The 27,054-nt window shown below is 44.0% G+C and overlaps 3 protein-coding genes and 1 long non-coding RNA gene across 23 annotated transcripts in view; 2 read left to right on the top strand and 2 right to left on the bottom strand.

The window, feature by feature from the left end:
- dock7 (dedicator of cytokinesis 7) overlaps positions 1-15,846 on the bottom strand; it is a 43,352-nt gene extending 27,506 nt beyond the window's left edge. For 5 of the 18 annotated variants that reach the window (XM_076045396.1, XM_076045405.1, XM_076045411.1 and 2 more), the window contains exons 1-14: positions 15,690-15,844; positions 13,107-13,206; positions 10,542-10,717; positions 9,952-10,020; positions 9,671-9,800; positions 9,380-9,592; positions 9,186-9,271; positions 9,035-9,101; positions 8,636-8,785; positions 8,063-8,143; positions 7,618-7,780; positions 7,000-7,142; positions 6,756-6,849; positions 6,457-6,619 (exon numbers count right to left, since the gene is read on the bottom strand). In XM_076045396.1, the coding sequence (XP_075901511.1) occupies positions 6,457-6,619; positions 6,756-6,849; positions 7,000-7,142; positions 7,618-7,780; positions 8,063-8,143; positions 8,636-8,785; positions 9,035-9,101; positions 9,186-9,271; positions 9,380-9,592; positions 9,671-9,800; positions 9,952-10,020; positions 10,542-10,717; positions 13,107-13,206; positions 15,690-15,727 (1,673 nt within the window). In that variant the 5' untranslated portion in view covers positions 15,728-15,844. Of the gene's footprint in view, positions 1-6,456; positions 6,620-6,755; positions 6,850-6,999; positions 7,143-7,617; positions 7,781-8,062; positions 8,144-8,635; positions 8,786-9,034; positions 9,102-9,185; positions 9,272-9,379; positions 9,593-9,670; positions 9,801-9,951; positions 10,021-10,541; positions 10,718-13,106; positions 13,207-15,689 lie in introns of all 18 variants that reach the window. The other 13 variants (XM_076045407.1, XM_076045413.1, XM_076045401.1 and 10 more) reach the window with 5 other exon arrangements.
- angptl3 (angiopoietin-like 3) lies at positions 696-4,628 on the top strand. The gene is made up of 7 exons (XM_076045524.1): positions 696-1,357; positions 2,073-2,183; positions 2,339-2,450; positions 2,556-2,669; positions 2,921-3,016; positions 3,343-3,612; positions 3,701-4,628. Exons 1-7 carry the CDS (start codon positions 788-790, stop codon positions 3,883-3,885), a joined length of 1,458 nt encoding a protein of 485 aa, XP_075901639.1. The 5' UTR covers positions 696-787; the 3' UTR covers positions 3,886-4,628.
- LOC142900910 (uncharacterized) lies at positions 5,156-5,715 on the bottom strand. Its single transcript, XR_012928947.1, has 2 exons — positions 5,630-5,715; positions 5,156-5,583 (listed from the first exon to the last, which is right to left on the bottom strand). It is a non-coding gene; the product is annotated as an uncharacterized LOC142900910 (long non-coding RNA).
- A 772-nt stretch (positions 15,847-16,618) lies between the features above and the next one.
- atg4c (autophagy related 4C, cysteine peptidase) lies at positions 16,619-26,826 on the top strand. 3 transcript variants are annotated; one of them, XM_076045318.1, is made up of 11 exons: positions 16,620-16,811; positions 16,917-17,038; positions 18,640-18,723; positions 19,101-19,331; positions 21,172-21,511; positions 21,757-21,827; positions 22,187-22,359; positions 22,465-22,543; positions 23,412-23,491; positions 24,074-24,193; positions 25,231-26,826. In XM_076045318.1, the coding sequence occupies exons 2-11, from the start codon at positions 16,963-16,965 to the stop codon at positions 25,396-25,398; spliced, it is 1,422 nt and encodes a 473-aa protein (XP_075901433.1). In that variant the 5' UTR covers positions 16,620-16,811; positions 16,917-16,962; the 3' UTR covers positions 25,399-26,826. The 3 variants fall into 3 exon arrangements, with proteins under 3 accessions (XP_075901434.1, XP_075901433.1, XP_075901435.1); XM_076045319.1 differs by having other exon boundaries at positions 16,619-17,038; XM_076045320.1 differs by lacking the exons at positions 16,620-16,811; positions 16,917-17,038 and having other exon boundaries at positions 19,101-19,139; positions 19,213-19,331.
- Positions 26,827-27,054: the final 228 nt, after the last annotated feature.

Below are 27,054 nucleotides of genomic sequence, written 5' to 3'. Positions count from 1 at the left end.
ACGGAGAGGGGAGGTGGGCCTGATGAGGCGGGGCAATAAAATCAAAATGATGAGTACACAGTGTCCAAACTGCAACATCATTCACGCATGGAAGCCAAAAGCTGGCACAGATCGCAAGCTCATTCCCTTCTAATGCACAGGGAAGTAGTTGGGGGGTAGAGAGAGTGACAGAGAGAGATAGAACGAGAGAGAGAGAGAGAGAGAGAGAGAGAGAGAGAGAGAGAGAGAGATGCTGCTTGGCTGATTCAGCAGGATGCTAAATCAAATTTCCAGAGGATTAATTACACAGCGCGTCATCAATCAGAGCAAAGTGTGCGCGCAGGTTTACGAGGTCTGCGACCGTTTGGATTGACAATCCATTAAAAACCTATGATGGTCACTGTGGGCTTTCTGCTGATCAGCTAAAGCCTTCCACTGCAGATGGAGAACAGGGAAGGGTGTGGTCCGCAGAGGGGATTGGGGTTAAATAGGTTGGGGAGGGTGTGTGTGTGTGGGGGGGGAGTGGGTGGAGGGGGCAGAGGGGTAATATGTCATTTGCTCACTGCTGTGATTTGTTTGTTCAGGAGAGGGAGGGCTTGAGGGGGGATTAGGGAGGAGGTAGGGTCCAGAGCTAAAACATAGTAGGGTTTAATGATCAGCTAATCCTCCCACCCTCCTTTGGTAAAAGGGCAGTATAAAACAGAGGGCAGCCAGCTGCTCCCCAATCACTGGAACGCCGTGGGAGCCTCGGTTGCAGGCAGTCCGAGAGAAAAGAGCACAGGGGAAAACCACACTACCATTGGGGAAGATGAAGCCATCGCGGCTGCCAATGCTGCTGCCAGTGCTGCTGCCAGTGCTGCTGCCAGTGCTGCTGCTGTCTAGTCCTACGGCCACTCTCCCTATGGAATCCACAGGTAGGGAGAGGTTCACCACGCCGCCTTCCGAGGTCTTAACTACGCCTCCGAGCCCGCAGACGGCCACCGTGTCTCGCTTCGCCATGCTGGACGACGTCCGCCTGCTCGCCAACGGCCTCCTGCAGCTCGGCCAGAGCCTGAGGGAGTTCGTCCACAAGACCAAAGGCCAGATGAACGACATCTTCCAGAAGCTGAACATATTCGACCGCTCCTTCGACCACCTGTCGGTGGTCACGTCCGAGATCAGGGAGAAAGAGGAGGAACTGAAGAAGACCACCAACGTTTTGAAAGCCAACAACGAGGAGATCAAGAACCTGTCGCTGGAGATCAACTACAAGATCAACGGCATCATGCAGGAGCGCACGCAGCTGCAGAGCAAGGTGGGCAGCCTCGAGGAGAAGCTGAGGGGGCTGTCGCAGAGCATGGTTCCCGCTGACCAGCTAAACGAAATCTCAACGCTGAAGGTGAGTTACACAAATGTGCCGAGGCCGGACTGCATGGGGAGGTGGGAAAAAAATATGAACGTAAAAATGAGGGAGCTACGGTTTGGACCAAACATGCACCAACATGTCCTTAATATAAAGAAAAGTCCGTCAGCCACTGGAGTAGTATTTGATAAAACAGTCAACTTTTCTTACTCCAGCAATGAATTATTTCAGGTTTTTTTTTTAGGGTTGGAGCTCAGAAGGATTAGGGCGTCACTGTTACCTAATAATAGTTTATTATGTCAGAGACATTATGCATGACTATCACATTAGCCTTACAAAGGCAGAATAACTTTGACAGAGTATTTTTAAGGTTCTGCATTGTAATGCATTTAACATTATTTATCATTTTGGATTTTTTTTTTTTTTTTTTAATGCTGTCAGAATCTACTGAAAGCATTAAAAAAAAATCTAATTTTAATTTCAGTTTTTCCCATTATTGTAACATAAACAACCGCTCTCCAAAACTGTGTATTCCTCCAGTAAAATTAGCGTTATTATGTTTCAAAGCTAGGGATGTCACTCTCCCTATTACCAGTGCATGTATTATTAATTTATAGACAATAATTTTAAGGAAAATTTTGAACCTGACTTAACCTTTACATTTTTGTTCAAAATCAAAAAGCTTGTTTTCAAAGTAAAGTCTCACACTTGTAAATTATGACGCAAAATGTTTTCATCGTGCAATATTCAGGAGGTGATTGAAGGCCAGGAAAAAACCATCACCGATCTGCTGCAAGCTGTCAAGGAGCAGCATGATCAGCTCGACAACCAGAAAAGCAAGATAAAGATTCTGGAGGAAAAGGTAACAACAACCCAACAGGACAAACATTTGCTCTCAGCATTAATACACACAAGGTTTATTAAATTCCATACTGGATATTACAAGATAATTGCAGAGTGAAGTTTGTGTCATTTGTTAATCAATAAACTGTCCTACTTTCTTTTTTCCCCCCACAGATAAGCTACGACAGCTTCCAAGACATGGTTGACAAGACAGTGGATCAAGATACTGCAGTGTTTGATATGTTTACATACCTGACGGAAAATGCAACCAGTCAAGAAATAAGTGGTAATATGATGCATTTCAAGATGAAACGTCTCAACATGAATCTGTGGGGTTTAGATGCTTTTTCCACAATCTGAACTGTTTTTCTTTTTTTGTTTTTTTTTTCAGAGCTCCCCACAGAATGTGGCGGATGGTTTGACAAAGGACACACAAACAGTGGAATATATGCTGTCAAGCCCAACCAGTCCGAAGCCTTCAACGTTTACTGCGACATGAGTGCAGGTTGGTCAAATTAAAACATTCTTTTTATTAAGGGTCAAAACGTATCAATTCAAAACTCTATCCGGAGCATGCTGAGTACTGAAGAGTGTATTCAGGCTCGAACACGGGCCACTGCATTAAAGAATAAAAACAATATGTTGCCAAGACAACTCGTCCAAGAGACAACAAGTAGGAGTAGCTAATTGCTAACGGAGTCTTTGAACTTTTTTGAACTTGATTTGACAAATGTTTGTCTAAAAAAAATCCTACAGGTGGAGGTTCAACCGTCGTTCAGCAGAGGGTTGAAGGTTTAGTGGATTTTAACCAGACCTGGAAAAAATACGAGCAAGGGTTTGGAGATCTGGAAAGTAAGTACAATTTGGTATTTGCTAAAACCCTTTAATTGCAGGGTTTGGAACTTGCCACTGAATATAAATATATGTAAATATTTATATCGCAAGTAGAATATAACAGGTAATGCATCTCTGAGCAGAAAGTACAACAATCTAATGGTAATAGATGCACCTGACATTGCTTTCAGTTGAGGGCTGTTGAAAATGGAAAGAAATCCGCAACAGATAATTCATTCAATAAAATGGTTAGCGCGACTTCAATAAGTGAGAGACAGATTACATATATTTAAAAAAAAAAAAAAAAAATCCCTAAACAAAATTAAATGTGGTGTCTTATGCAGAGGACTTTTGGTTGGGCTTGAAGAAGATGCACAGCTTAACACAGCATGGAGATCACATTCTACGGATTGATGTGGAAGACTGGAAGGAGGGAAAGCACTGGGCTGAGTACCATTTCTCTGTGGAGGGGCCGTCCAACGACTACGTCCTTCACGTCAGCCACTTCTCCGGTGACCTGCACGACGCCATGACCAACGCCACTGGCACGAAATTCTCCACAAAAGACACAAACAGCGACCAGCGAAACTCCGTATGCACTCGCAGCTACACAGGTAAACAGTTTTTGTTTGCATGTGGCACTGACACCCGGCTTTGCATGCATACTAACTCACCTCTCTCTTACTCCAACCCCTTTGGCAGGCGGCTGGTGGTTCAATAACTGCGGCGAGACAAATCTGAATGGAAGGTATTTGTGGATGAGGGCGAAAGGACGTTCGATGAGGAGAAGGGGCGTTCACTGGAGGCCCGACACGGGGCCGTCGCTTTACCTGAAAATGACCAAGATGACCGTGCGGCCGGCCGGAGCCACCCAGAGCTTCAACTGAACCCCGAGCCAAGTCGAAACGCTTCAAAGATGGAACAAGTGAAGACGCACTGACGTGGCTCTCCAAGCCGTATGGCCCTTGGACTTTGGGCTGCCAGCCCCCACCCCAACAAACAACACATACATAGCTTTCTTTTTTTTTTTTTTGGTCCAACTTGATGCACAGCAGCACACATTTACCTCAGTGGTGGGCTATAAAAAAAAATGCACTCTTGCCAATCTGCACATCTGTGGATGCATTGGTCTTTCAACTTTGTGCTACCAGGTAACATCGTCAGCACATTGATTTTTGAGGCAGAATAAAGAAACATTGCACCACAGACCAGCAACAACCCCATCTTAAAGGCAATGGCCTACTGTTCTACCCGCTGTTTCAAGGACACAATAGAACACGAAGGTGCAAAAAAAAAAATTGGTAATTATGTAATGCCTCTTAACTTTTCTAATGACATATCTCTGTTACAGACAGCATACATTTTATATGTACTCATACTTAACTGTCAATAGGACAAATGAAGGGTAGACTGGAGTCAGGTGAAAGATAAAATGCATCAAGAGGGAGCTTGAGTATTTTAAATGGCTGAGCCATTGCACATCCATTTGTCTGAACCAGGCTTTGATTAAAACACACCAACTAAGGCCATGCACAGAGCTCGGCTTATATACAGATATACATTAAAATATACTGAAAATATAACTTAGTTAATTTGCAATCGTTAAAGTTTGTAGAAATGTGAGTTAAATCGGACCATTTTTTTATGACCAAAAAAGGCTGAACAGTTGCAACCTGATGCTTTGCAGGTCATTAACCGGAGTCCAAACGTACATAGCACATCTGCCATTACGCAAGACCTGCAAACGCTTCAAAAACGGACAGCGTCATTGATTTTTGGATATTCCATCCAATTTGTTCTGTCACAATCGTAAAGGAAGGAAAACTGTCCAGAGAGATAATGGAACATTTTTGAAAAGGTGCCTGTCCAACTTCAAATGTATTCTGCAGCTCCCAGTTTAACTGTCAAGGTATTATTGTTAGATGCGATACTGTTGCATGTACTAAGACTGGTTAGACATGCAAATTTGGAGAAAACGCATTTCTGTACTTTAAACCACTTATAGTATCAAGCCTGTTATTGTCCTCACCGAGGGACGTGTAGATTTCTTTTCTTGTACTTTCAACTACTTTAAAACAAAGGGGAAAATGGAGGAAGATTCTTCAAAATCTTCAAATGCAGAAGATACAAAACTCTATTTTGTTTTTTTGCTGTTAACTGTTTTATGTTTTTTTATTCTCTTAAATATTTAAAGGGTATATCTGCTATTATCCCACTTATAGTGAGATGAGTCATATTGACTTATGTACATTGTTTTGACATTGCTAATTGTTCTGTTAACATATATGTGTGGAAAGAAATAAAAAAAAAAATCATGGCAAGATGACTATTTAACATGGCTACATTTTTAACATTTTGCACTTGAATTTTTCAATTAATCAAAACGTTCAAAAAGAAAATTGACAATCAAAAAATGTACTAAATGGAATGCATATTTTGAATTTGCCTTTGATGGCTTTCAGCGGCGGCCCATTTGGGTCAACATTAGTTAATCTACAAATGGAAGGTGAGTGGTTATCTATAGGCAAACATGGCCATGTGGTTGAGGCAGCGCCATCCTGTATGAACCCTTAACGTAAAACAACCTTGACAAAAATAGCATTTGTCCTGCTGGATTATGTGTAAAGAAACCTGGAGACATGCGCTGAACATCAAACAAGGGGGTCAGTCACCAGGGTGGGTGTACAAAGACTGCATCCACATGAGCAATGCTAGAGTGATGTATCTGAGCGCACCTTGCATTTCAACCAACTGTTGAAAAATGATTGCAAAAGTAGCCTCGGCAGTCTCTGTCACTTAGAAAATGTGGACAGCACAGGCGGCACCATTTTGACAGCTGAGGCAGTCATCCCAAAATACTGCTCTTCTGTACTGTTTTTGCTTTCCAGCAAGTGTTAGGCAGCCGATCCAGGACACTGCTGCATCACCGGTAGCAACGACCAGTGGCAGGTCGCCTTCGTTTGTTGTTTATTGACACAGTGTGCAGAGGGGGTAGAGGACCAACAGTTCCAAAGGCGGAGAGGAAGAGAACATTTGCATTCCTCAACATGACTGTGTCGCCGGCGCGACAAGTAAACAAGGAGCAGGGGAGCAAAACACACTCAGAGGGGAGTCGCATCGCCATCTAGTCTGGATGTCACAATGGCACGTGCTGTTGCCACAGCACAATGTATTTTTCCTCAGCACTAATGATGTTGTGCATCATTAGCACAACATCATTATATATATGTGTGTATATATGTGTGTATATGTGTGTGTGTATATATATATATATTTATATATATATATATATACATATATATATTTATATACATATATATACACACACGCACGCACGCACGCACACACGCACACACACACGCACACACACACACACACACACACACACACACGTGAATGTATGTATGTATGCATGCATATATGTATATAAATATATATATATATAAAATGTCATTTACCTGTATGTAGTGTTGGGCACGTAGACGTCTCTGGCAGGGAACTCCAAGATCTCCCGGGTGGGGCGCACCCTGCTGTCGGGGTAAGGTTTGACTTGATGAAGGTCAGGGGTCAGGCAATAGTGAGGGTTCTCCGGAGCTGGCGATATGTCCAACTTCAGCTGGGCTGTGGTCGACGTTTGCAAATTGTCACAAAGCAAAGGGAAACAGAAACAAACGAAAACATTCAGACCGCTCAGTTTGTTCAATGGAATCAGGACGGCTTCTGAGAGTAATAGAAAGTTCTCAATTCTTGAATGTACCTGTGATGGGTCTGAGTCTCCTGAGCACTGACGACGGCCTCCTCATGTCTGCGAGGAACTTGAACAGGTCCTCGTCACTCAGTCTGTCCCCCTCCTGCATTGAATACACATGTAGGAGACGATAGAAGAAGTTAAGGCAACATTTCTTCTTCTTTTTTTTATATACAAATACAAACTTCTCAAACTACAAATTGAAACAATCCAAAAGAAAAAAAATCATGAATGTGTGAGAAGTTTGAGTGACCTGTTTGAAGAAGTTGGTGATGGTGAGCGTTGCTGGTCTGAAGCCTGTCAGACTGCAGGCTTCATCTCCACTGGTGGTTCTCTCCAGGGATCGTCTTCCCATGATGCTCGAGTTTCTGCGTTCTGACCACGAGCCTTTCCTCTCTGCACACAGATAAAAAAATATATATATTACTTGAAAAAATGCAACTATTATTTAGAGATTCATTACACATCTCCTGTTGCAACTGACAGGTTTTTTTTTGTCTGCCTAGCAACAGTGAGACAACCCCCAATGCCGAGCACCTGAGATACTTTGAGAGATTCAAGGTTAGGTACACACAAGCGGTCAAACTCAAAATGACACAGGATCAATATGACATGCCAACATGGCAGTTTTCTTCTCTGTTTAAATTTGACTTCTGCTCTGAAGTTGTTTCTAGATAAAAAAGAAAAAAAAAAAACATCCAAAAGGTGAGGTCACAGCGTGAACATGGCACGTGCAGTCCCGTGCGTGACTGGAGATCTGTGGCCCAGTAGCCGTCTCCTCTTTACAGTGTTTGAGCAGAGGGACGAGGTTTCGGTGAAATGTTCGAACCCGGATCACGTTTGATGTTCTGCTACCTTCTGATTGCATCACCTGAGAGGCTCATCTCCAGCTCCGTGTCTCTCTCCAGACTGCCCGCGCTGTTCACAATGTTCATCAGGTGGATGGCGGTCCAGGCGAAGGGCATTCGGTAGCGGCCCAGCCGTTGGCAGAACTGCTCCGACTGGCCGCGCAGCTTCTCCAGCTTCTCCTTGTTCTACAGTTGATTATGAGTGGCACAGGTCAGGAATTCAATCTAGCCCGTCAAACTTAAAGAAATTAGATTCATAGTAAATAAGTCTGTATTTCATCGAATTTTAATAAAGAGCAGAATACCTTTGGTCAGGCTTCAAAGACACATATTTTTCAGCATTTTGCTGACATGTGGTTATAAAGACACCTACTGGACTCGTATACAGTTATTTAGAGTGACACCTCAGCGCCTAAGACAAAAACCATGGCCATACGTCATCTTGTGTCAAAATAACACTGACTGTACCTTTGCAGCATCTGACTCCTTGAAGACCATGTAAGGCTCAGCACACTCTCCGATATCGCCTTGTTGCAGTACCTTTTCCAGCTGGAGGCAAAGCAGCACAAGTCATTGATGTCATTTAATGTCATTACACAACATGAAAAACTGAGAAAACAGAATGGCAACTCAATCTCAAATGCATGTAAAATGTGTTTAATTTACAGTATTGGGACCTATACTGTGAACATAATACTATTCAGAAATTATAGTAGCCTAAGTTGGAAGGCTGCAAACATTATCAACATGGAAACCGCACTTAAAGATGACAGTAAACATTTTAAAGACGTCTTCTGACTTGATTCAAGGCAGAATAAACAAGGAGGAACATCAGATGTTAAGGCAATAAAAAAGGGACAGAGAAAGAAGCCTTTCATCTCAGACTAGAGAGCATTCTGGGGGAACTGTTTATAAGAAAAAGGCCCTGAGATCACTCTGCTATCCCTCCCTTATCTTCACAAGAAACACGTGTAGGCAAGGCAGCTGAAACGATATAACCAGCTGCTGTTCTGTGACAGGAACTGGAACCACTGTTCGGACCTTTATGACGAGGAAGACATCCTGGGAGGGGTAGGTGATGGAGAAGACGGCCGAGCGTGCCAGTGTGGAGATGGCCGCTGTCTGGATGTGCGGACGCAGCATCGCCTTGGTCTGCTCAGAGTTGAGGTCGAAGAAGAAGTTCTCCGATATCTGAGGGGCAGACCAAAACAAATACAGGTTAAAAAGCAAAGTCAGCACACTGTATAGATCATGTTTACAGTCACTGTATCCCTCTCGAGGGAAACTGCTACCCTCTAGTGCCTGACATTGAGATAAAAGTTGCAGAAACTAGTAATGCCTAACTGTCAAAAGCATTAGTTTTGAGTAATTTGCTCTTTAAACCTGCCTGGGCTCCTTCATTACGAGTGTGGTTTGGATTGACAGAGCATAACCGCTCACCTTTTTCTTTTCCTTGACGTCATACAAGGCCAGACTAGCGAATATGGGTTCGATTTCAATCTCGAACCTTTGAGGGAGGAGAAAATGAAGTGTGTCAGCACAAAAGCGGCATTTGAAACGAACAAAAGGAAAATGGTCACCCTCCACTTACTTCAAGGACAAACACTTGACGAGTAGCCTCTGGCCAAAGTGTTCTTTAGGTACTTCAGGCACGCAGCGGCGCTCAATGGGCTCCTCCTACACGTCCACAAAAATAATACTCATACTATGTAATCATTCTTGCAATTATTTCTGAAAACTGTGGTGACCTACATTTATATCGCAAGTACAAGCAGGCGAAAGTACCTCATCAAGGGCTGGATGCAGAGCAAAAAGTTCCCGGTGGCGGTTGGCCTTGCGCTGCTCCTCGTTGTGCCTGTCGATCTCCTCGTTGGGAGCGCGGTCGAGGAGGTGGGGCAGGAGCGCGTCGGGGAGGGAGTTCTTCAAGTCAAAGATGCTGCAGGCCCAGCTGCCCCGCGGCGTGTCGTCTATGGACATCGACCGCCTCTTCAGATCGTCCTACGGGGGAAGAGACGCAGGATGACGTCACAGATCTGAAATGCGATACTTCAAAGAGGGGGGGCAGTAATGTGGCACCTGGTCGTCCTGGTAGCTGCTGTGCTCCGGCATCTCGTCGGCCTCAAACACTTGTTTGGGAAGACCTTTCTGACGCTCCTTCTGCTTGTCCAGTGTGTTGGGGTTAAAGCCCGTGCCGAGTTTGTGGTACCTAACGGAGCGCAGAGTGCAGACATTAACCTTAACGGTGGTGTTTAATGTCTAACAATTGAAAAGCATCGGCCAACGGCCTAAGTTACAACGCGTCCTGACACTAAATCTGGTAAGAACACTGATGGATGTTGTACAGAGTGAAGTCTTACCTTCTGTTGACGACGGCCCAGTCTTCTGTGTAGGACCTGACACAGTCTCTGACGTGAGTGTCGGTGTCCCTGGAGTCACACAGATGCCATCCAAATACATTTTTACTATTCAGAGCAAGATTGACATTTTAAATACATTAATCAGAACCATTAAAAAGCAATACTGGTGGAGTCTCAGGACCCACATTTTTTTCCTCATCATGAAGTCGCAACACAAATTTATTCCACAAAAATAAAAACGCCAGGCCACTTTCTACCATGTTCAGTAAATAAATTATTGAAATTGTTTAATCAAATTGAATCTATTTTAAAATCCCTTTCAAAGAAAAAAGGTAACTGCCCACGATGCCATGACCCAATTAAAACAGCTCCGTGGCCCACTTCTGGGTCGCGACCCACCAGTTGAGAAATGCCGCCCTATTTCTAACCCTAAACCAGGGAAGCAGGTTCGGAGAATGGAGAACCGTTTGTCGTTAAGGCGTGCACAATGGTCAAATATACATCAGTTAGTTCGTTTACCGTGATGCCGGAGAAACAATTGACCGCCTGCCGCGATTATCTTCAACATTTGAACAACGCTGCATCCTCACCCTTCCTCTGGGACGGCCTGTGCCACCGTGCGACATTCCCTTGGCGTGGAGATGACCTCGATGTCGTCGGGGGGAAACTCGATCAGATCTCTCAGCGGGCCCGAGTCGACGATGGGAGGGTGAGTGATGAGGTACTCTTCAAAATCCACCGGCTCCACTGCCTCTGTGAGGGGAACCTGCTCGTCGAAAGGAGGGAGGAGAAGTGGGGGACAGTTTGTGAGCAAACACGACTGACCCAGCTTGGCTTTTTCCAAATAGGAAAACCCTTTTTTTCAGGGTTCAGAACCATCACGATCTATTAGTCAGTCTCCAGGGTATATCTACGCCGTCGTAAAATAAATCATGAGGTCATTTCTGTTATTTCAGTAAACACAGCCGGAACGTAAGCAGTGACTAATGTGCTTCATCAAGTTCAAACGATTTCGCAGACATGCTTCTAGTTCAATGGGCACGAAAAGGGATAAGCAGCAAAAAATTTCTAGGAGACCCTGAAGCAAGCACCAAAGCATGAAAGCATTGCTGCCTCGCAATATTACCTCCCTACTGTACCAGACAGTTGGAATAAACTTTGGTGACAATGGAAATAACGTGGAGATATGCATCTTTTTCCTTTAAATAAAAAAGGAGAACAACTCCAAGTAAATCTGTACTATAATTATACATCCATCCATCCAGGTCAAGTCCGCTAACCTTAACAGTACAGGCAGCTTTGCCTTGTCACTGGGCTGTGCCAAGAAGCTGGAATACCCAAAGAGAGGCGGCACAAACACTGGGAGGGCACACACACTTCACAACAGAACCACAAAATTGGCTGGGTCAGAACCAAACCCACAACCTATCTGCTGAAAAAAATAATAATAAACATAGTAGGATTTGTGCAACACTAATAATGGCGGAGGGGAGGTGCGTGCGTGCGTGCGTGCGTGTGTGTGTGTGTGTGTGTGTGTGTGTGTGTGTGTGTGTGTGTGTGTGTGTTTCCCAACTCTCGCCCTCTTGAGGAATTCCAACTGTTTAATTACAACTGCAGTCTAAGTACAGAACAGAGGAGGAGTGTCTGCGGCTGCTTGGCTCGGACCCGCTGACAGTGGTTTGGCACCGACCCTTCTACTCTACACTGTCATATTGTGGCAACGCTAGAACGCTGGGGAGCTGGAGAGGAGACTGGATGTTGTGATTAAACCAGTCAGTGGTTAGCGGCAGGGCACTGACCACTTTTTGCTGCAGTACCTCGAGTGGCCACTGGAAGAAAAATCAGCGAACCGCCATATTGCCAATCCGGTATCCAGTTCTTCTTATAATACATCCGTGACCCCCACAGACACACTAAGAGCATGCAAACTGCACAGTGAAAGGCCCGGAGCCTGGGCAGTGAACTTGTGACCTTTTTGCACTGAGGCTCCAATAGCAGCTGCACCAGTGTGTTGCCCTAGACAAAAACATCTTTATGCTCTATTAAGCCAATGCAACTAATACCGGCCATTGTAAACACTAAAGTACTCTCAGTCCGCCATGTGGGTGATAACAATACATCAACTCTTTTATTTCCCTCTATCTTGAGTATTGAAAGTACAGCGACCACCACTGTATTAATGACAGATGTCTTCCACGGCACTCGTTGAGGCTGAGAGTCGATGATGATTAATGCCAGGATGCCAGATAGAAGTCGGCCTGATGCAATGTGGTATCAACATGTGACCTACTGTAAGTGTCTGTGGGCGGCTCTGAGTGCAGACGCAAACCCCAGAGGCACGTTTCAGTGCCAATCAATTGCGCCACAATCGAAAGTGGTGGAGACCGCACGAGCCCACATCCTTTCAGCAGTGTCAATGCTGAGCTGTTCCGCTACACACAGACGACGCATGCTCCACAGACCACTTTTATTTACCCAAAGAGCAAAAACAGGAAGTCATGCTATGCTTGTTTAACCTTTTACTTTTTCTTTTTTTTTCTAAAACTTTTAACTTTTCAGGCCTTCTGCAAAGCTGAAACTTCTTCATAGAAAATTCCGATTTAAAAAGGAGAAGTTCTCCTCCCGCTGGACCTCTCAAAGTGAAAACATCCCGGTCAAAAGTTTCAATTGTTTGCACCCTCTCACAGATTTAGCATTACATTAATGCATCAGTTTCTTTATCTGCTTTTATGACTCGAAACTGGAAACCTTTGGCAGCAGTCTTAATACATTTAACTACACCCTAACAACATTTCACAAAAGATTAATACATCATGTTTAACAAATACAGCTATGTGAAAGCAATATGGACTTTTGTTTTTACAAGTTTTGCAATGCACTCAGACAAATGGCCTGGCATAAGTGATTTCTTTGTTAAATTACGCATTACAGAACATGCATCTCTCTCCGTTGTTCCAGTTCAGTCAAATTTAATTATAGGCACATAGAGTACGACAGGAGCATTCAATCGAGTAAACAGTTGAGCTCAGTCGCCGGACAGGTATATTTAACTGCAAGAGCAAACAAAGAGTTCCACAATGGGCCACTTACAATGAAATCACGCACAACGGACATACACAAACCGAACGTGAAAAAGGCTCTCAGAAAATTCTCACCGTGTTGCTCGTGGTTGTGCCAGCATTGAGGTTTTTGAAGAGCTGCGGAGAGCCTCCATACTGTCCGGCGATCTGCTTCCTGACCTCTGCCGCCACAGTCCTGTAGACAGAAGAGAGACAAGAGAGGGAGAGAGAGAGTGAGCAGCAACGATGGCAAAAGCGAGGAATGCACAGCTACAGCAATGTTTCGTCTTGATGGGAATGGGAAAAAAAAAAAAGATGTGATATGGTGAAAGACAACAACCCTGAAGCTAAACAATGAGATTCACATCACATGTGTTGATTCCAGCTGAGCCTGTGAGACTTCTGTCTCCTTACTACCAAACAGCTCATACCATTTTTAGATCACTTTATATCACACCTGGCTGGAGACACTAAAACTAATTTTGGCGGAGGTTCATTCATTTGTTGTCTAACGTTAGAAAACATAGAGTGACTTGTGCGGACATGAGGAACCACAATGTTTCACATTGTGACTAATGATCATGCAATAATATAGCATTTCAACATTATTGCTGGGAATGTCCATGCGAAAGAGAACTAAGTTTATGAGTTTGCCGTAAAAAGTGACACAAATAGCAGGAAGTTTAATTGTAAAGCCTTCTGCTTCTTCTTCTTTTTTTAATTCCTTCTGAACAAGTTACCGTGTTTTACCTGCCACTGTCTTGGTTTTCCAACTCTCATATGACAACAACCAGTTTAAAATGTCTATAATCCTTTAAGTACAACTGCAACAGACAAAACTGATTATTAGTCGTTGGAGTCAGCACGAGGGTAAAACCACGACAAAGTTTGCCTTATCAGACAATTGGACTTCATGTGTAAGCCTGGAGGCACATTATAAAACAGAGCTGCAGTCATGCTGTCAGGAGGAGCAAGTCAAAGTTTCACAGATCAACATCAGGGAACTCCTTTGCGTACTTGTGTCGATCCAGTGGCATCTACAGTTTACACAAACACATTCCACAGCCCCGCCCCCCTCAATGGCTCTGGCTGACCAGACTTTACTTGGGAACTGGTCAGTGCAAACAGAAATAGCTTGATTTACGACAGTCTAGATGGAATTTCCTCTGAGATGTTGGTTGACAACATTAAAAAAAAAAAAACTCAAATGATCAGGCTACATAACTGCGAACTACTTCAAGATTTCTAGGCAAAGCCGTCGGCAATTTTGTTATTTGTTGCTTGGCCACACGCTTAAGCAAATTCACTTCTATTACTAATTGAGTATTAAGTAAGTTATTGAGTAAGAGTAAACTTATAAAGCACTTATAGCAAACACTTTGGCATTTTAACTGACAACTCACGCACTGTGGCAGTCCCCACTGACCTACTCTCAGGCCTTTCATTTAAATGTCAAAATTCCAACTTGAAGTGGGAGTTTTTCCACTTTGTATCACTGCTGATTGGTTGACATGGATATTATTACACTTCTAATAGTCATGTCAGTCTTGGGTAAATATTAAAAAAAGAAGAAGCTGAAAACAGTATTCATTAGTACTGAATCATTCTCTTGCACTATTATACACGTCTGATTAGTTGAGCACAAAAAAAACGAGAGTTTTTGCATTAATAAAAGATCAATTCATATTGGGAACATCACTATCATAACAATTCATGAAGAAAAAAAAAACGTTGCTTACAATCATATGCCTTATGCTTCATATTGTTATTCAAAACTATAAACAGCATCATTCAATAATATAGATTTTCTATAAAAACAAAACAAAACATGAGGAAAGGCCGCAGCTGTCCAGCATCTCCAAAGGGGCGTGAATCTATTCAATTCTAAATTCACGTACAGATAACTAGGTGGCCAGGCATGACAGTTATTAAAGCATTCCAAATCGATCTGCCTTTCCATTCGAATTTATCTCTATTTTATTGTAATTCAATTTCTCTCTACGTATTTGTATTTCTATCTATCGTCTGGAGTGATGGCATTTGACAGCTAGCACAAAGCCCTTTGTTAAAGAGATTACTTTGATCTGTCTGAGAGGCGGATGAGGGACCGGATTACAATATCGGAGGGCTTTTCCTCCCAGTCTGACTGTCTCTTAAATATCCTCCTCCGTCATGTCAACAAAAAACAAAACAAAAACGTATTTGCCCCAAACGTAACCTCTACACACATCAGCCACATCTGTTGTGACACTTACACCCTAGCTCTTCACCGTTAGCTGCTGCATGCAGAATGGCTAGTAGCTACTCGTCTGGAATTAACGGGCTTCATTTAACAACCGCGGGAGGTCATTTCGTGAGGAGAAATGACAAACGACCTCAATTATATTTGTGCCACAGTGTATTTCCTGGGACAATAACACAGCGAATGGAGGAGGAAAGAGACGAGCAGTTCGCTGCGTCGCTGTCTGTCCGTCTGGGTGGGTCTGAGCATCTTTGCCGATACGGCTAACGCAAGCGGCTAACATGGGAGCAGCCAGGCTGTTCCGCTGGCAGGGCCTCCTCCTTCACAGGGTTCCGTCCCCCAGCAGTGGTCCGAGGGCGGCGGACCACAGCTGAGGGACGTCGTTGTTACACGGCGCGTCCTCTGCCGTAATTCGTCGCGGGGTTTCGCATCTTTACCTGCTGATCTTCTGGGCGAAGGCGCGGCGTTCAGCCATGGCAGCGGCCGCTGATGTGCTTTCACGATATTCCCAGGCAGGCAGGCAGGCAGGCAGGCTGGCTGGCTGCAGGAAGACGCCGCTTCCCAGTCACTCACTACGACCACAGGGAAAAACAGGAGAATGGGATCATTACCGTAATGACCGTAGTAGAGTGCCATAGGAACACACCCAATGGAAATGTCCCTGCGCACTGTGCGCTGGACAACAACAAGATGTTCAGATACTATTTTTTTTTCACGCAGTAAATGTAATGAGAAGGAGAATATTTTAAATATATTAGCTACGCCACCCCTTAAATGTAACAATTTCCAATGCAAATAAGTCCTGTCTTTTATTGGCTGAATATTTCTAGCCGTGTATTGCAAATGTATGCTTGAACTATCTCGAAGAGCTTCCTAATTGTGTTCATGCACATAATCACATATGCATAATTGATAAGTAAATATTAGATAATAAAAAATAAAAAAAAGGCACAGCAAAAAAGTGATGTGGGTCTTTGCATAGTTTAAACTATTAATGAATTTTTTTTTTTTATGATTTATAGTCATTCATTCATTCGCTCATTCATTCATTCGCTCATTCATTCATTCATTCATTCATTCATTCATTTTGCAGTTGTTGGATTTGAGTCTCGGGGTTTTCTAATTCATCTTTTTATGCAGTCCTCTCAAGAACGGTTTTCGTCGCCCCAGCTCGGTCACGCAAGCAGCGCTTCTTCTCCCACAGCATTCCTTGCAGGCACAAATTCACTTGAGTGAAACGCTGGTCTTAGAAAAACCACTGAAGCTCCGCCTGCTCGGGGCTACGCTAAAAAAGAAAAATAATAAAAAACGAGCCCTCAGTGTAGGTGCCACGCCCACCCGGTCACAGTACCGGCGGAAACAGTACCGCATCACGTGACAGGGCTCTCCCTCCACTTCCTCCGTGTAAACGCAGGGTGACAGCGAGTCATACTGCCTGCCTGTCATGGGGACAGAAACCTGCGTAAAATTAGTGCTACCGGACAAATGGCAAGGGTCAAACTGTCGCAACGGACCCATAATGTGAGCGCGAATGGTGGCAACATCGAAGGAGCTCGAAGGTAGTTTTTTTTTTAGTTCCGCTTCATGTGTTCTTTTTTTCGGCCACTAACCCGAACAGTGAAGTGTTGCTGCTCACTGTGGCTTTTGTTCATTATGCGTCCAAGATTTTAAAGTTTGCGTGGGAATGGGCTCCATCCTCTTCTGGTCCAAATGGAGAATAAAGGAAGCGACGACGTGGAAAAATTGAGGACAAAGTTCTTGTCAGCGTGGCACAATGTGAAGTACAGTAAGTACTTTGCCGGAGGCCACTCGGACACACACACACACACACACACACACACACACACACACACACACACACACACACACACACACACACACACACACACAAGCCAGTCAGTCCTCTCAGCCCCTCCTTGCTGCTTCTTTTTTAAACTATTACTCTAAAACACAGTTATTTTTCTTGGCCTGGAGTTTAGCTTTAGAAACTATATCAGAAAGATGCACCAACACTGTGACTGGGATCTGTGTGACAACGGGAGTGTACACAATTCAAAAGCAAGCGTCACAATTCGGTGAGACAAGAACAGGGCTGGGGAAACCTTTCTGACTGCTGGGGCCACAATGGGCTCTAAAATTTGACCAAGAGGCCGGAGCAGCAGCAGATGGATGGAGTGTTTTGGTGATCCACCTCATAGGAGAAAGCAATGAGATCACCATCATAGGATATGTAGAAAACATGTGTTTTAATGTCAATTGAAAAATGAACAAAAGCGGTGCAACAAAATATGTGTCTTCGTAGCCCCATGGTATTGAGTTCTTTGTTGACTCTTAAAACACTGAAAAAATGGATGAAATACAGCTATTTTATGACTTACTCACTATTAATATAATTTCTTTAAGTTCGGCGGGCCAGCTTGAAAAGCTTAACGGGCCGCGTATAGGCCCCCGGGTCGTAGTTTGCCCATGCCTGGACATGAACCTACCGTTGTTGAGTCAGGTCCTAAAATAGTCCTCTGTCATACCGTCTGTCCACACTTGTTTGTGGACAACACCGTGTCACCTCAGCTCAAAACACTAAAGCTTCTGCTGTGACTGTTTTTCACAACCTGTGCGGTGTTTTCACGCAGCAGTCAGCAGAACAGAGCGCTGCCGTCGGCAGGAGTCTCAGGAGTGACTATTTACCTCAGCCTTTAATGACAGATGCTGTTTCGACAGACCACTATGTATACAAAATGTCTCAAAGTGCTTTTCAACCCCTGATTTACAGGTGCGGGACAATATAGAGCAGCATTTTCCAGTCAAGCATCAGGGTTTTGGGGAAAAATGGCAGAAAATATGAGGCTGTATATTTCAAATACATTATTTTCCAAAGGGAAACAGAATTTTAGAATATTTTTGCCCCACTTTTTTGTGTTGTTTTTGTAAACTTGCATATACGTATTTCCCAGAGATTTTGATGACGCACAAATGTAAGGAAGTGCAATGTTGTGCGTGATTACGTTTATCTGTTTTTGTTTTGTTTTGTGTTTTACCAGTCATCGTTGCCTTGGCATTGGACACACAATTCCTGTTTTGCCTTTTCATTTTCACTCACACAAGTTAACATACATCATAGATCATTTATTATATTCTTGTTCCCATGCAAATGTCATAGCAGTATAGTATTGTATGGTACCTTGTCATTTCTACCCTTATCCAAATCTTGACATTGTGTATTTTTTCCCCATCCCTTCCTCTCTCTCTCTCTCTCTCTCTCTCTCTCTCTCTCTCTCTCTCTCTCTCTCTCACTCTCTCTCTCTCTCACTCTCTCTCTCCCCCTCCCTCCCTCCCTCCCTCCCTATCTCTCTCCTCTGCTTCCTGTGTGTTCTTTTGCGTGTGTCTCAGGCTGGGCTCTGAAGTCAAAGACCTCGTTCAGCCGAGACTCTCCAGTGCTTCTGCTTGGAAAATGTTACCACTTTAAAACTGAAGGTAACATCCAAATAAATGCACACATGCATGACACAAATGAAGCCATTACATTAGTTGCTATCATAAGAATTATAAAGGTCATATAATTGTGTAATGATTGCAAAACTCTAAATCAGTCACTCTGGCTAGCAGCAAAACTATGCTCAGCATTCCAGCACCAGTTTTAACATATCAAGTTCGATCCAAAACTAAACTGTTTCAATACGATAAATAATAGCAGTTATCAATATGTGATACTGGTATATATCTTTATGTCTGACATCGATATTAAAATGTCTAACATAGTTAATTTGAGCTAGTGGATGAAAAATTTTGTCCAAAACAAAGTTGTTATTGCATCAGTTTTGTATGCTTTGCTAATGGTTTGCTTGTCTCAGATGACGACAGTCCACCGGACGACTGCTGTGACGCCTCCGGTGAGGATTCCGTCATGGGGAATGTGGAGGCTTTCCGGAGGGATTTTGCCTCCAAAGTGTGGCTCACGTACAGGATGGACTTTCCACCCTTGCCCGACTCCAGTCTGACCTCAGACTGCGGCTGGGGCTGCATGCTGAGAGCAGGCCAGATGATGCTGGCTCAGGCGCTCTGTCTTCACCTTCTGGGAAGAGGTAGGTGTGCGGGTTCGCAGGTAGCAACAAGGTTTAAAACTGTGAGCTGATTGCTGAGATTAAACTGAAATCCCTTTCTGACTGACTCATTATTTAGAAATGCTGTGAATATATTACTTTGATTATTTGATTTAGTCGTTTAATTAAATTCAAGGCAGAAACAAGTGAAATACATTAAAATATTGCCTGTGAGCGACATCAACTAAGTAAAGTAAAATTTTGGATATATAAATCTGTTGTACACCACATTGTAAGTAGGTTTTGGCCTCTTTCACTTTATTTGCAAAAAGCCTTCTTAAATAAAATTTTATTAAAGGAAAATTAATTTTCCTTTGGGTTGCTGTATTTTTACTGCTGGCATATGCTTAACTATTGATAAGAGGTCAGTCACAGAAATTCATTGATGGATTTTTATGAAACAGTTAACGCATGAAAAAAATGAGAAATTACTTTTTGGATTTCAAGGCCTTAGAGCATAAAGTGTGATATACAGGGCAATAAAAATCATGTTTTATGCAGAAGTGGAAAAAGGTTTTTGGACACCCTGTGCATTAATGATATATTACGTGAAGAATTAAAGAAAAAATATATTTTTTCTTGTTTCCTGATGATTTTTTTAAACCTGGAAAAAGACATGTTTTACCAATATTGTATGTTGACAGTCAATTAAAAAAAACTACAGCAACAGTTGTTGTATGTTCTTATTATAAGTTACTACAGTACAATTGTATTATTTGTTTTATTTAAAGCGTGACTACTGGTAGTTTTGAAGGAAACCCTCACCTTTCTCTGTTACCTTACGACTTCTCTATCAGTTAACAGAAAAATACACTCTCAGCCACTTTTGAGACTTTCTTTATTTTGAACCTAAAAGTTAGTCTTTAACTCAATTGATGCGACGCATTTAAAAGAAGAGTGAGATCCTCATGTCTTTGTCAGGTCTATTGACTCTGAAGTGTCCTCGACTTAATGGCTCCACATAATGAGATGACTGCCAGTTTAATGCAGTCATTTAGAAAACAATATTTAAAACTTGTTCTTCTGTCAAGCCTAAAATATGTCACTAATGAAATATTTCTCTATAAAATGACTAATGGCCACTTAAATATATTTATTAATCAATTTCACTTTGATTCACTTTTGGATCAAGGTCATTTTGTTAATGCCTTAGACTCCACTCTGGCCCATTTTATAGCCCGGGCCACTCCTCTCCTCACCGCCTACAGCTCCCACCCTTTTTGCAAGGCTAAGGCACCATTAAAGTGAAATATTGGGCTACTCAAAGTTGTAATTGAACCGAATGGCAACTATTCTGTGAGTGAAGCACACAAGCGATTTCTGTCCCAAGCAAAACTTTAAGATTTCACAAATTCTGAAAGACTGTTTATTTTCGACTGGGATGCTCCGCGGTGAACTCTGCTGCGTTTAGTGGTTAAGTCCCGTCCTAATTGGCCAACGCTTCGTTCCATTATTGATTTGCGGACAGCCTGTGGGTGTGTTTTGAATGTGTGTTGAAGAATTGCCAACGTTTTGTGCTTATCCAAGCAAATTGCTTTCATTTTCGTGCTTGTGTCTAATTTCTGGAACGACGGACTGGCCACAGATATGCCCGTCTATTCATTTGATGCATCTGAATAGAATTTTTTATTACTGGGGCTTTTTTTTTCTTTGATATTTTCATAATTCACAAATTTTGAGTGTTCTGATATTTTCTGATATAACAATAACAATTGAAAAACAATTAAAAACGATGGATATTGTCCTCTTCTTATATCATGATTGGTTTAAAAACACAGTCAAACCTTTCTTCTTCTGTTCCTGAATGTTTGTCTCACCCCAGACTGGACCTGGTCGGAGGCTCTGACCCTCCAGCCTTTAGACGCAGAAACGTGGACGGCTTCTGCAGCAAAACGCCTTGCGGCCTCTTTGGAAGCCTCTCTGCAGGGTTCCCCGGGGCCGTCGGAGCAGTGGTCGCCACCTGTGCACCAGGGCCAGGCTCCCGGATCTGCAGAGGAGGCAGACGCACATTTGAAAGCGATGTACCACCGCACTCTGGTCTCCTGGTTCGGTGACAGCCCTGCGGCTCCCTTTGGACTCCACAGGCTCGTCCGTCTGGGCCTGATGATGGGGAAGCAGGCAGGAGACTGGTACGGGCCGGCTGTCGTGGCACACATTCTCAGGTAGGTCAAGGTAGAAACTCCTTCATCAGACTCTTTAAAACGCACGGTCCAGTTTCTTTTCATTTAGTCGGAAGGTCGACTGCATACTGTTACGTACGGTACAGCAACAATCCAGTGGTAGTTTTTACTCCGTTGCTTTTCATTTTCTTTCTGTTATGTCATGGTTTTCTGGTAATTTTATATAAAAAAAAGTTTTAAAAAAAACCTTCTGCCTTGTCCGCTCTTCTCCTCTGTCTCTCTCTTAGGAAAGCTGTCGAGGAGGCGATGGACCCTGGCCTGGCGGGTATAACTGCTTACGTCTCCCAGGACTGCACAGGTATGAAAGATGAGCCTGCTTTTGATAAAACAGGATCCTGGGCGCACCGCCAAAACTGACCACTCCTTTCCTTCTAGTCTTTGTGCTGCTGGGTGACTATGCTGCTGTTCAGAAGGGCATCGGGGACCCTGTTTATTCTCCAACAAACACACCGGGGCAAATATCTTAATATTCTGCTTGACTTTCCTCTAAAAAAAAAAAAAAAATGTGCCAGTTTAAATTCATGTTTTCCATGCAAATGATGTCTGAAAACACTGCTGGCATAGAAAGAGCAGAGCGTTTGATGTGCCCATTGTCAGGACGGACGCCTGGCAGACAAAAGACCCCCGACTGACCTCAGTTTCATTGATCCTCCGCAGTGTACAGTGCAGACGTCATCGACAGCCACAGGGCAGCTGAGCCTGGGCCTGAGCCTAAGCGCTGCTCCTCACCGCAGGAGCGCCAGCCAGTGTCAGACAGAGCCGTGGTCATCCTCATCCCGGTGCGTCTGGGAGGCGAGAAGACCAACCCCGACTATTTTAACTTCGCCAAGGTGACACGAAAGAAGCGTGTATTTTCCTAAACTTGACGTGATTTGATCTGAAACCAAATGAAGGTGCCAGTCAGGAACGCAAGCCGTCTCATTTTTTGCATGTAGAACATACTGAGCCTGGAGTACTGCTTGGGCATCATCGGAGGGAAGCCCAAACAGGCCTGCTACTTTGTCGGCTTTCAAGGTCAGTGCGAGCTCCCATGCAAAACAAGAGAGCGGCGCACGAGGAGCCGCTCGTGGATAGCAGATTATTTTTGCATAACGCACCCTCCTTATGTAAAGAGACAAAGTAAGCGAATGCATTTGTGTTTGCGCAGAGGAGAAGGGGGGTGGGGGGGGTTGGTTACCCAGAGCGAGTGAAGCAAGGCTCACTTCATTCTCTCCGACCCATCACAGCCTCGCCCATTCATCACAAGTAAACCTCCCAAGTTGTGAGCGGTAATTGATTTCCATAGGAGGGCATGCATTAAATTCCGCAGCGGGCGCCGCCACCACCGCCGCAGCCGCACGGAAAAAAGTGAGCCACTCTTCATCACCCTCAGGAGCCGGGAGGAACCTTCAGTTGTACATCTTGGCAGTCAATATTTACGCATTTACATTTTAGGCAATTTGAAACGCGGGCGCAGAGAGATGTCTAAATGACAAGCAATACATTCTCGCTGCCAGGGCGCCGCTCGCCGCCGCATTCATCACATGCAAATGCGCCGACATAATTGCGTGTTTGTAAAAGTAATTCTCCCGCACAAAAATTAAATGACAGCCCACTCCCCACCCCCCCACCCCTCCTAGCAGCCCCCCCCCCCTCCCAACCTAAAGAATGTGCTTGTACAAACGCATCTGATTATGCGGAATTGAATCCGCCCTGGTGGATATTAAAAAGCAACAACCTTCTGGGAGGCATATTTGACGCTCACAAGCCCAACAGTGGGACCCGAGTGGCGAGTGACTTTGAGCTGCTCTGCATGGAAATTGGAGCGGGGGAGCGCCCCCCGTTTTTCCGCAATAATCCCGATGTTTTTTTGAATAACTTGTCTTTTGTTTTGTCCTTGCAGACGACAGCTTGATTTACATGGACCCTCATTACAGTCAGTCTTTTGTGGATGTCAGCACCAGCAGCGATTTCCCACTGCAGGTAATGTGGAATTACACAGACCGACCGCCCCCCCTCGCCCCCCCCCTCCACCCTGCAACCACCCACCCAAGTAATGTGCATTTAATAGTTTCTGTTAGTACTTAGGGGTATGAATCTGAAAGCAGCCCGCGGACCAATTACGCAGTCTCTGTCTGCTGATTTATTTGCCGCTCGGATGTGTGAAGCCGCCACTTAAGAGAAATATGGCAAACCGCATGTGCGCCACCGCGAGCCTCAATGTTTTAGGACCCGCGCATAAAAAAAAAACCCAGCTCGCAGCACCGAATAGCAACTTTGCTTTATGCTTTTGCGCGCCGTGATGGACCCGGTGACACCCCGGCTCCGTCAATTTATGGGCGGCGTGGCGGCAGATAAATAAGATTTTCATTCGTCAGAAATCACGGCCGGAGATGCGTCTCACTCGCCCGCCACCAGGTTCTGGAGCGCCGGCGCGGTTGTGTGGCGCCGCCCGGCTCCCCACTTTTCTTTTTTTTTTTTTCAGACTGACTGTGCGTATATTCTCAAAAGTGTTTTGTGTCTCCCCGCCCTCCTCCCCCCCCCCCCCCCCCCTACCCTGACAAGTCCTATCACTGCCCCTCGCCAAAGAAGATGCCTTTCAGCAAGATGGACCCGAGCTGCACCATAGGCTTCTACTCCAGAAGCGCGCAAGACTATGAGAGGATCAGACAAGAGCTGTCGAAGGTAGGAGGGAGCTCCGCCTTCACGCTGCTGCAGGAGCCCAGACCAGTGTTTCTCACCACTAGTGTGTATTGCTAGATAATGTCAGGTGCTTCGGGACAATTAATTCAAATTTCACTTAATTGGGCTAAAAAAAAAAAAAAAAAGAAAGAAATTATTCCGTAGTGGAGCGAATGTGATTAAAAAGGGAATTTAAGCCTATTGTCCTCCTTCAGTTCCTCCCAGGATATCAGCTTTGAGTGCATCAAACACAGCCAGGTTTCACACTGAGTGTGTATAAATAGATTAAGAGATTATTTTTGTCATTATTACGCTAAAAAGTGTCACTTTAAATATTTTTGTTTGGTTTAGTGCCAATGGGATTTTTCTCAATGTAAAACTACTACTACTACTACTACTACTACTACTACTACTACAACTACTACTACTACTAATACAACTACTACTACTACTACTACTAGTTCAGCAGCATCTGACATAACGAGTCGGTTAAACTGACCGTCAACAGACTTTGTTTTTACGGGCAGCTGAGACCAAACGTTGTGTTTCATGTGAGAAACTCGGCACCATGATAATGTAGATGATTTGTCTTGGTCCAGCATCTGCCTTTAAAATGCTCGAATTAAAACTGTGTGCGCTCTACCTGGACAAACAGGCAGCCAACCTAAATAACCCTTCATCAGATGGATTGTGTGTAAGTAATGGTCACACTCGGAAGTGTGTCTACAAAGTGCAATAACATATGTCCACTAGATGGCACCATTTAGCCGTGAATGAGAGTTAAGTTTCCACCGTCTCAAACCAAGCCAGCATGTTGGCTCACTTCTTAAACCTTGCGTTCGTCTTTCTTAAGATTCACAATTACTCAATAAGTGAAAATCTATATTAAATAAAAATGCGGCAACAAATTAGAAAAGGAGACAAACGTCTTTGTGGCGATGCGACACATTGGTTTTGATATTTTCAAAGCCATCTGCTAACTTGTCCGGTGTGAGTTAGCGGCGAGGCTCTGACGCAGGGGGGGATGTTGGCTGTTCCAGGTGCTGCAGCCGTCGGCCAAGGAGAAATACCCGGCCTTCACCATCGTGCAAGGTCGCAGCACAGATTATGACCTGTCGGCCGCCTTGACCCCAGAGAAGAGAGAGTGGCCTTTCATCCGGGCGCCACAGAGGAGCGTCACCACTGCCGGGGACTTTGTGCTGCTCTGACCGTGTCGCTGAAAGACTACAGAGAGGACGCTTTCAAAAGAATCAAACTGCCTCGTATCGCCGAGCCCGTTGTGACACTGGACGTTGAGAAACTTCTTTTAACCTACAGTAACTCAGTATGTAATGATGTGGGAACTTTCTGCCACTGTTATTGACTGGTTGGACAGCAAAAGCTTCTTTTGAGATTTTTATTATTATTATTTTTTTTTTTTCATTTTGGTGCTCTGTAAAATGCAGGGACCTCAGATTTTTTTTTTACGCTCATGAGGATGTGCACGTGCGGACTGTTGCCACTGTTGCCATTCTTGGAAAATGAGCAAATCCCTTTGCTAGTCCCGGTACTGAAGTCCTTATGTTACGCACATAATGTTTTATCAGTTTTTTCTAACAAATGTTGCACGGCTCTATGGTGTCAGCGAACAGCGTTACTTTTTCCATTTGCTCCTCTCTTCAGTGTGTGTGTGTGTGTGTGTGTGTGTGTGTGTGTGTGTGTGTGTGTGTGTGTGTGTGTGTGTGTGTGTGTGTGTGTGTGTGTGTGTGTGTGTGTGTGTGTGTGCTAAAACACACAAGTCTGGAAATCAGCGCTGGTGCCTCAGCCAGGTCAGACCATCCGAAAGCTTGTATAGCCAAACCTATTTTGGCCGCAGGCTCTAAACAGAGAGCTAAAATATTTTTCCTTCTGCTAAATAATAGTAGTAAAAGCCGAGGTCACATTTGTTACACATAGAAATGAAATTGTAAAAAAAAATAGGGCTAATATGGGACCTTTAATGTGTCACTAGCAGCTGACACGCAATGTTGTTGTTGGCTTGTTTTAGAATCATCAGAGTCGATGCATTGTCGGAGGGTTTATTTAAATACATTGATGATATAAAAAAATGTCTCATCCCCAACTTTTTGCACCTAAAACATTTCAGACACCTTTTCAGAAGCCCGGAGCAGACATGCTCAGCACATCCTGTGTCATTTCTCCATTCTGTTTACACCATTGTTATTTTTTTTTTGTTCTCTAAAGCAATAATGAAGGATGGCGACGCGCTACTTAAAGGACCGCCCGCAGTAGTGGTAGCGGTGTGCCTTTGTGTTGTATTTATGACGACCGAGTCTCTAAGAGCCATTAAAGGAGATCCTGTGTATAAATGACCCGTTACAGCGGAATCAGTGCAGTGTCAAGTACGCATGTTGATGATGATTTGTTTGCTCACACGTCAAGACAACGTGGACACACAGGAAGCACTTTTATTTTTGAATTCATGGATTGGCTGTACAGCATCTGGCAGTGGTGTACTGTCATCATCATGACCCAGTTTGTTTGGTTTTTTTAATATTTTTTGTTTAGTATTTTTTTTGTCAGCGAGTGAGTGACTGAACTGTTCGTTATGAGCACACTAACAAGCTTACTGTTGGAAATAAATGCGAGAAGATGAATTGTTTGCCGAAATCCCAGCGTCCACTCTGGTCTGTCACACAGATGAATATTTATATGTTCTTGCCACACCTGCGTGGACACGTTGATTGCATTGCGACATCTTTTTGCGTGGGGGGGGGGTGGGGGGGGGAGAAAAAAAAAAAAGGTGGAATAAAGTGAAGAGTATTTTACTTTATAATCGCTTTGCTCCTTCTGGCTTCGCCCGGAGAATTGATGAATGTTTGCTT

This window comes from Nelusetta ayraudi, unplaced genomic scaffold (genome assembly GCF_046127955.1).
Source record: "Nelusetta ayraudi isolate G7.1 ecotype Tasmania unplaced genomic scaffold, CSIRO-AGI_Nayr_v1 ptg000084l, whole genome shotgun sequence".
NCBI classification, from domain to species: Eukaryota; Metazoa; Chordata; class Actinopteri; order Tetraodontiformes; family Monacanthidae; genus Nelusetta; species Nelusetta ayraudi.
Note: the sequence above shows the minus strand (reverse complement) of the source record. Positions and strands in the feature narration are given on the sequence as shown.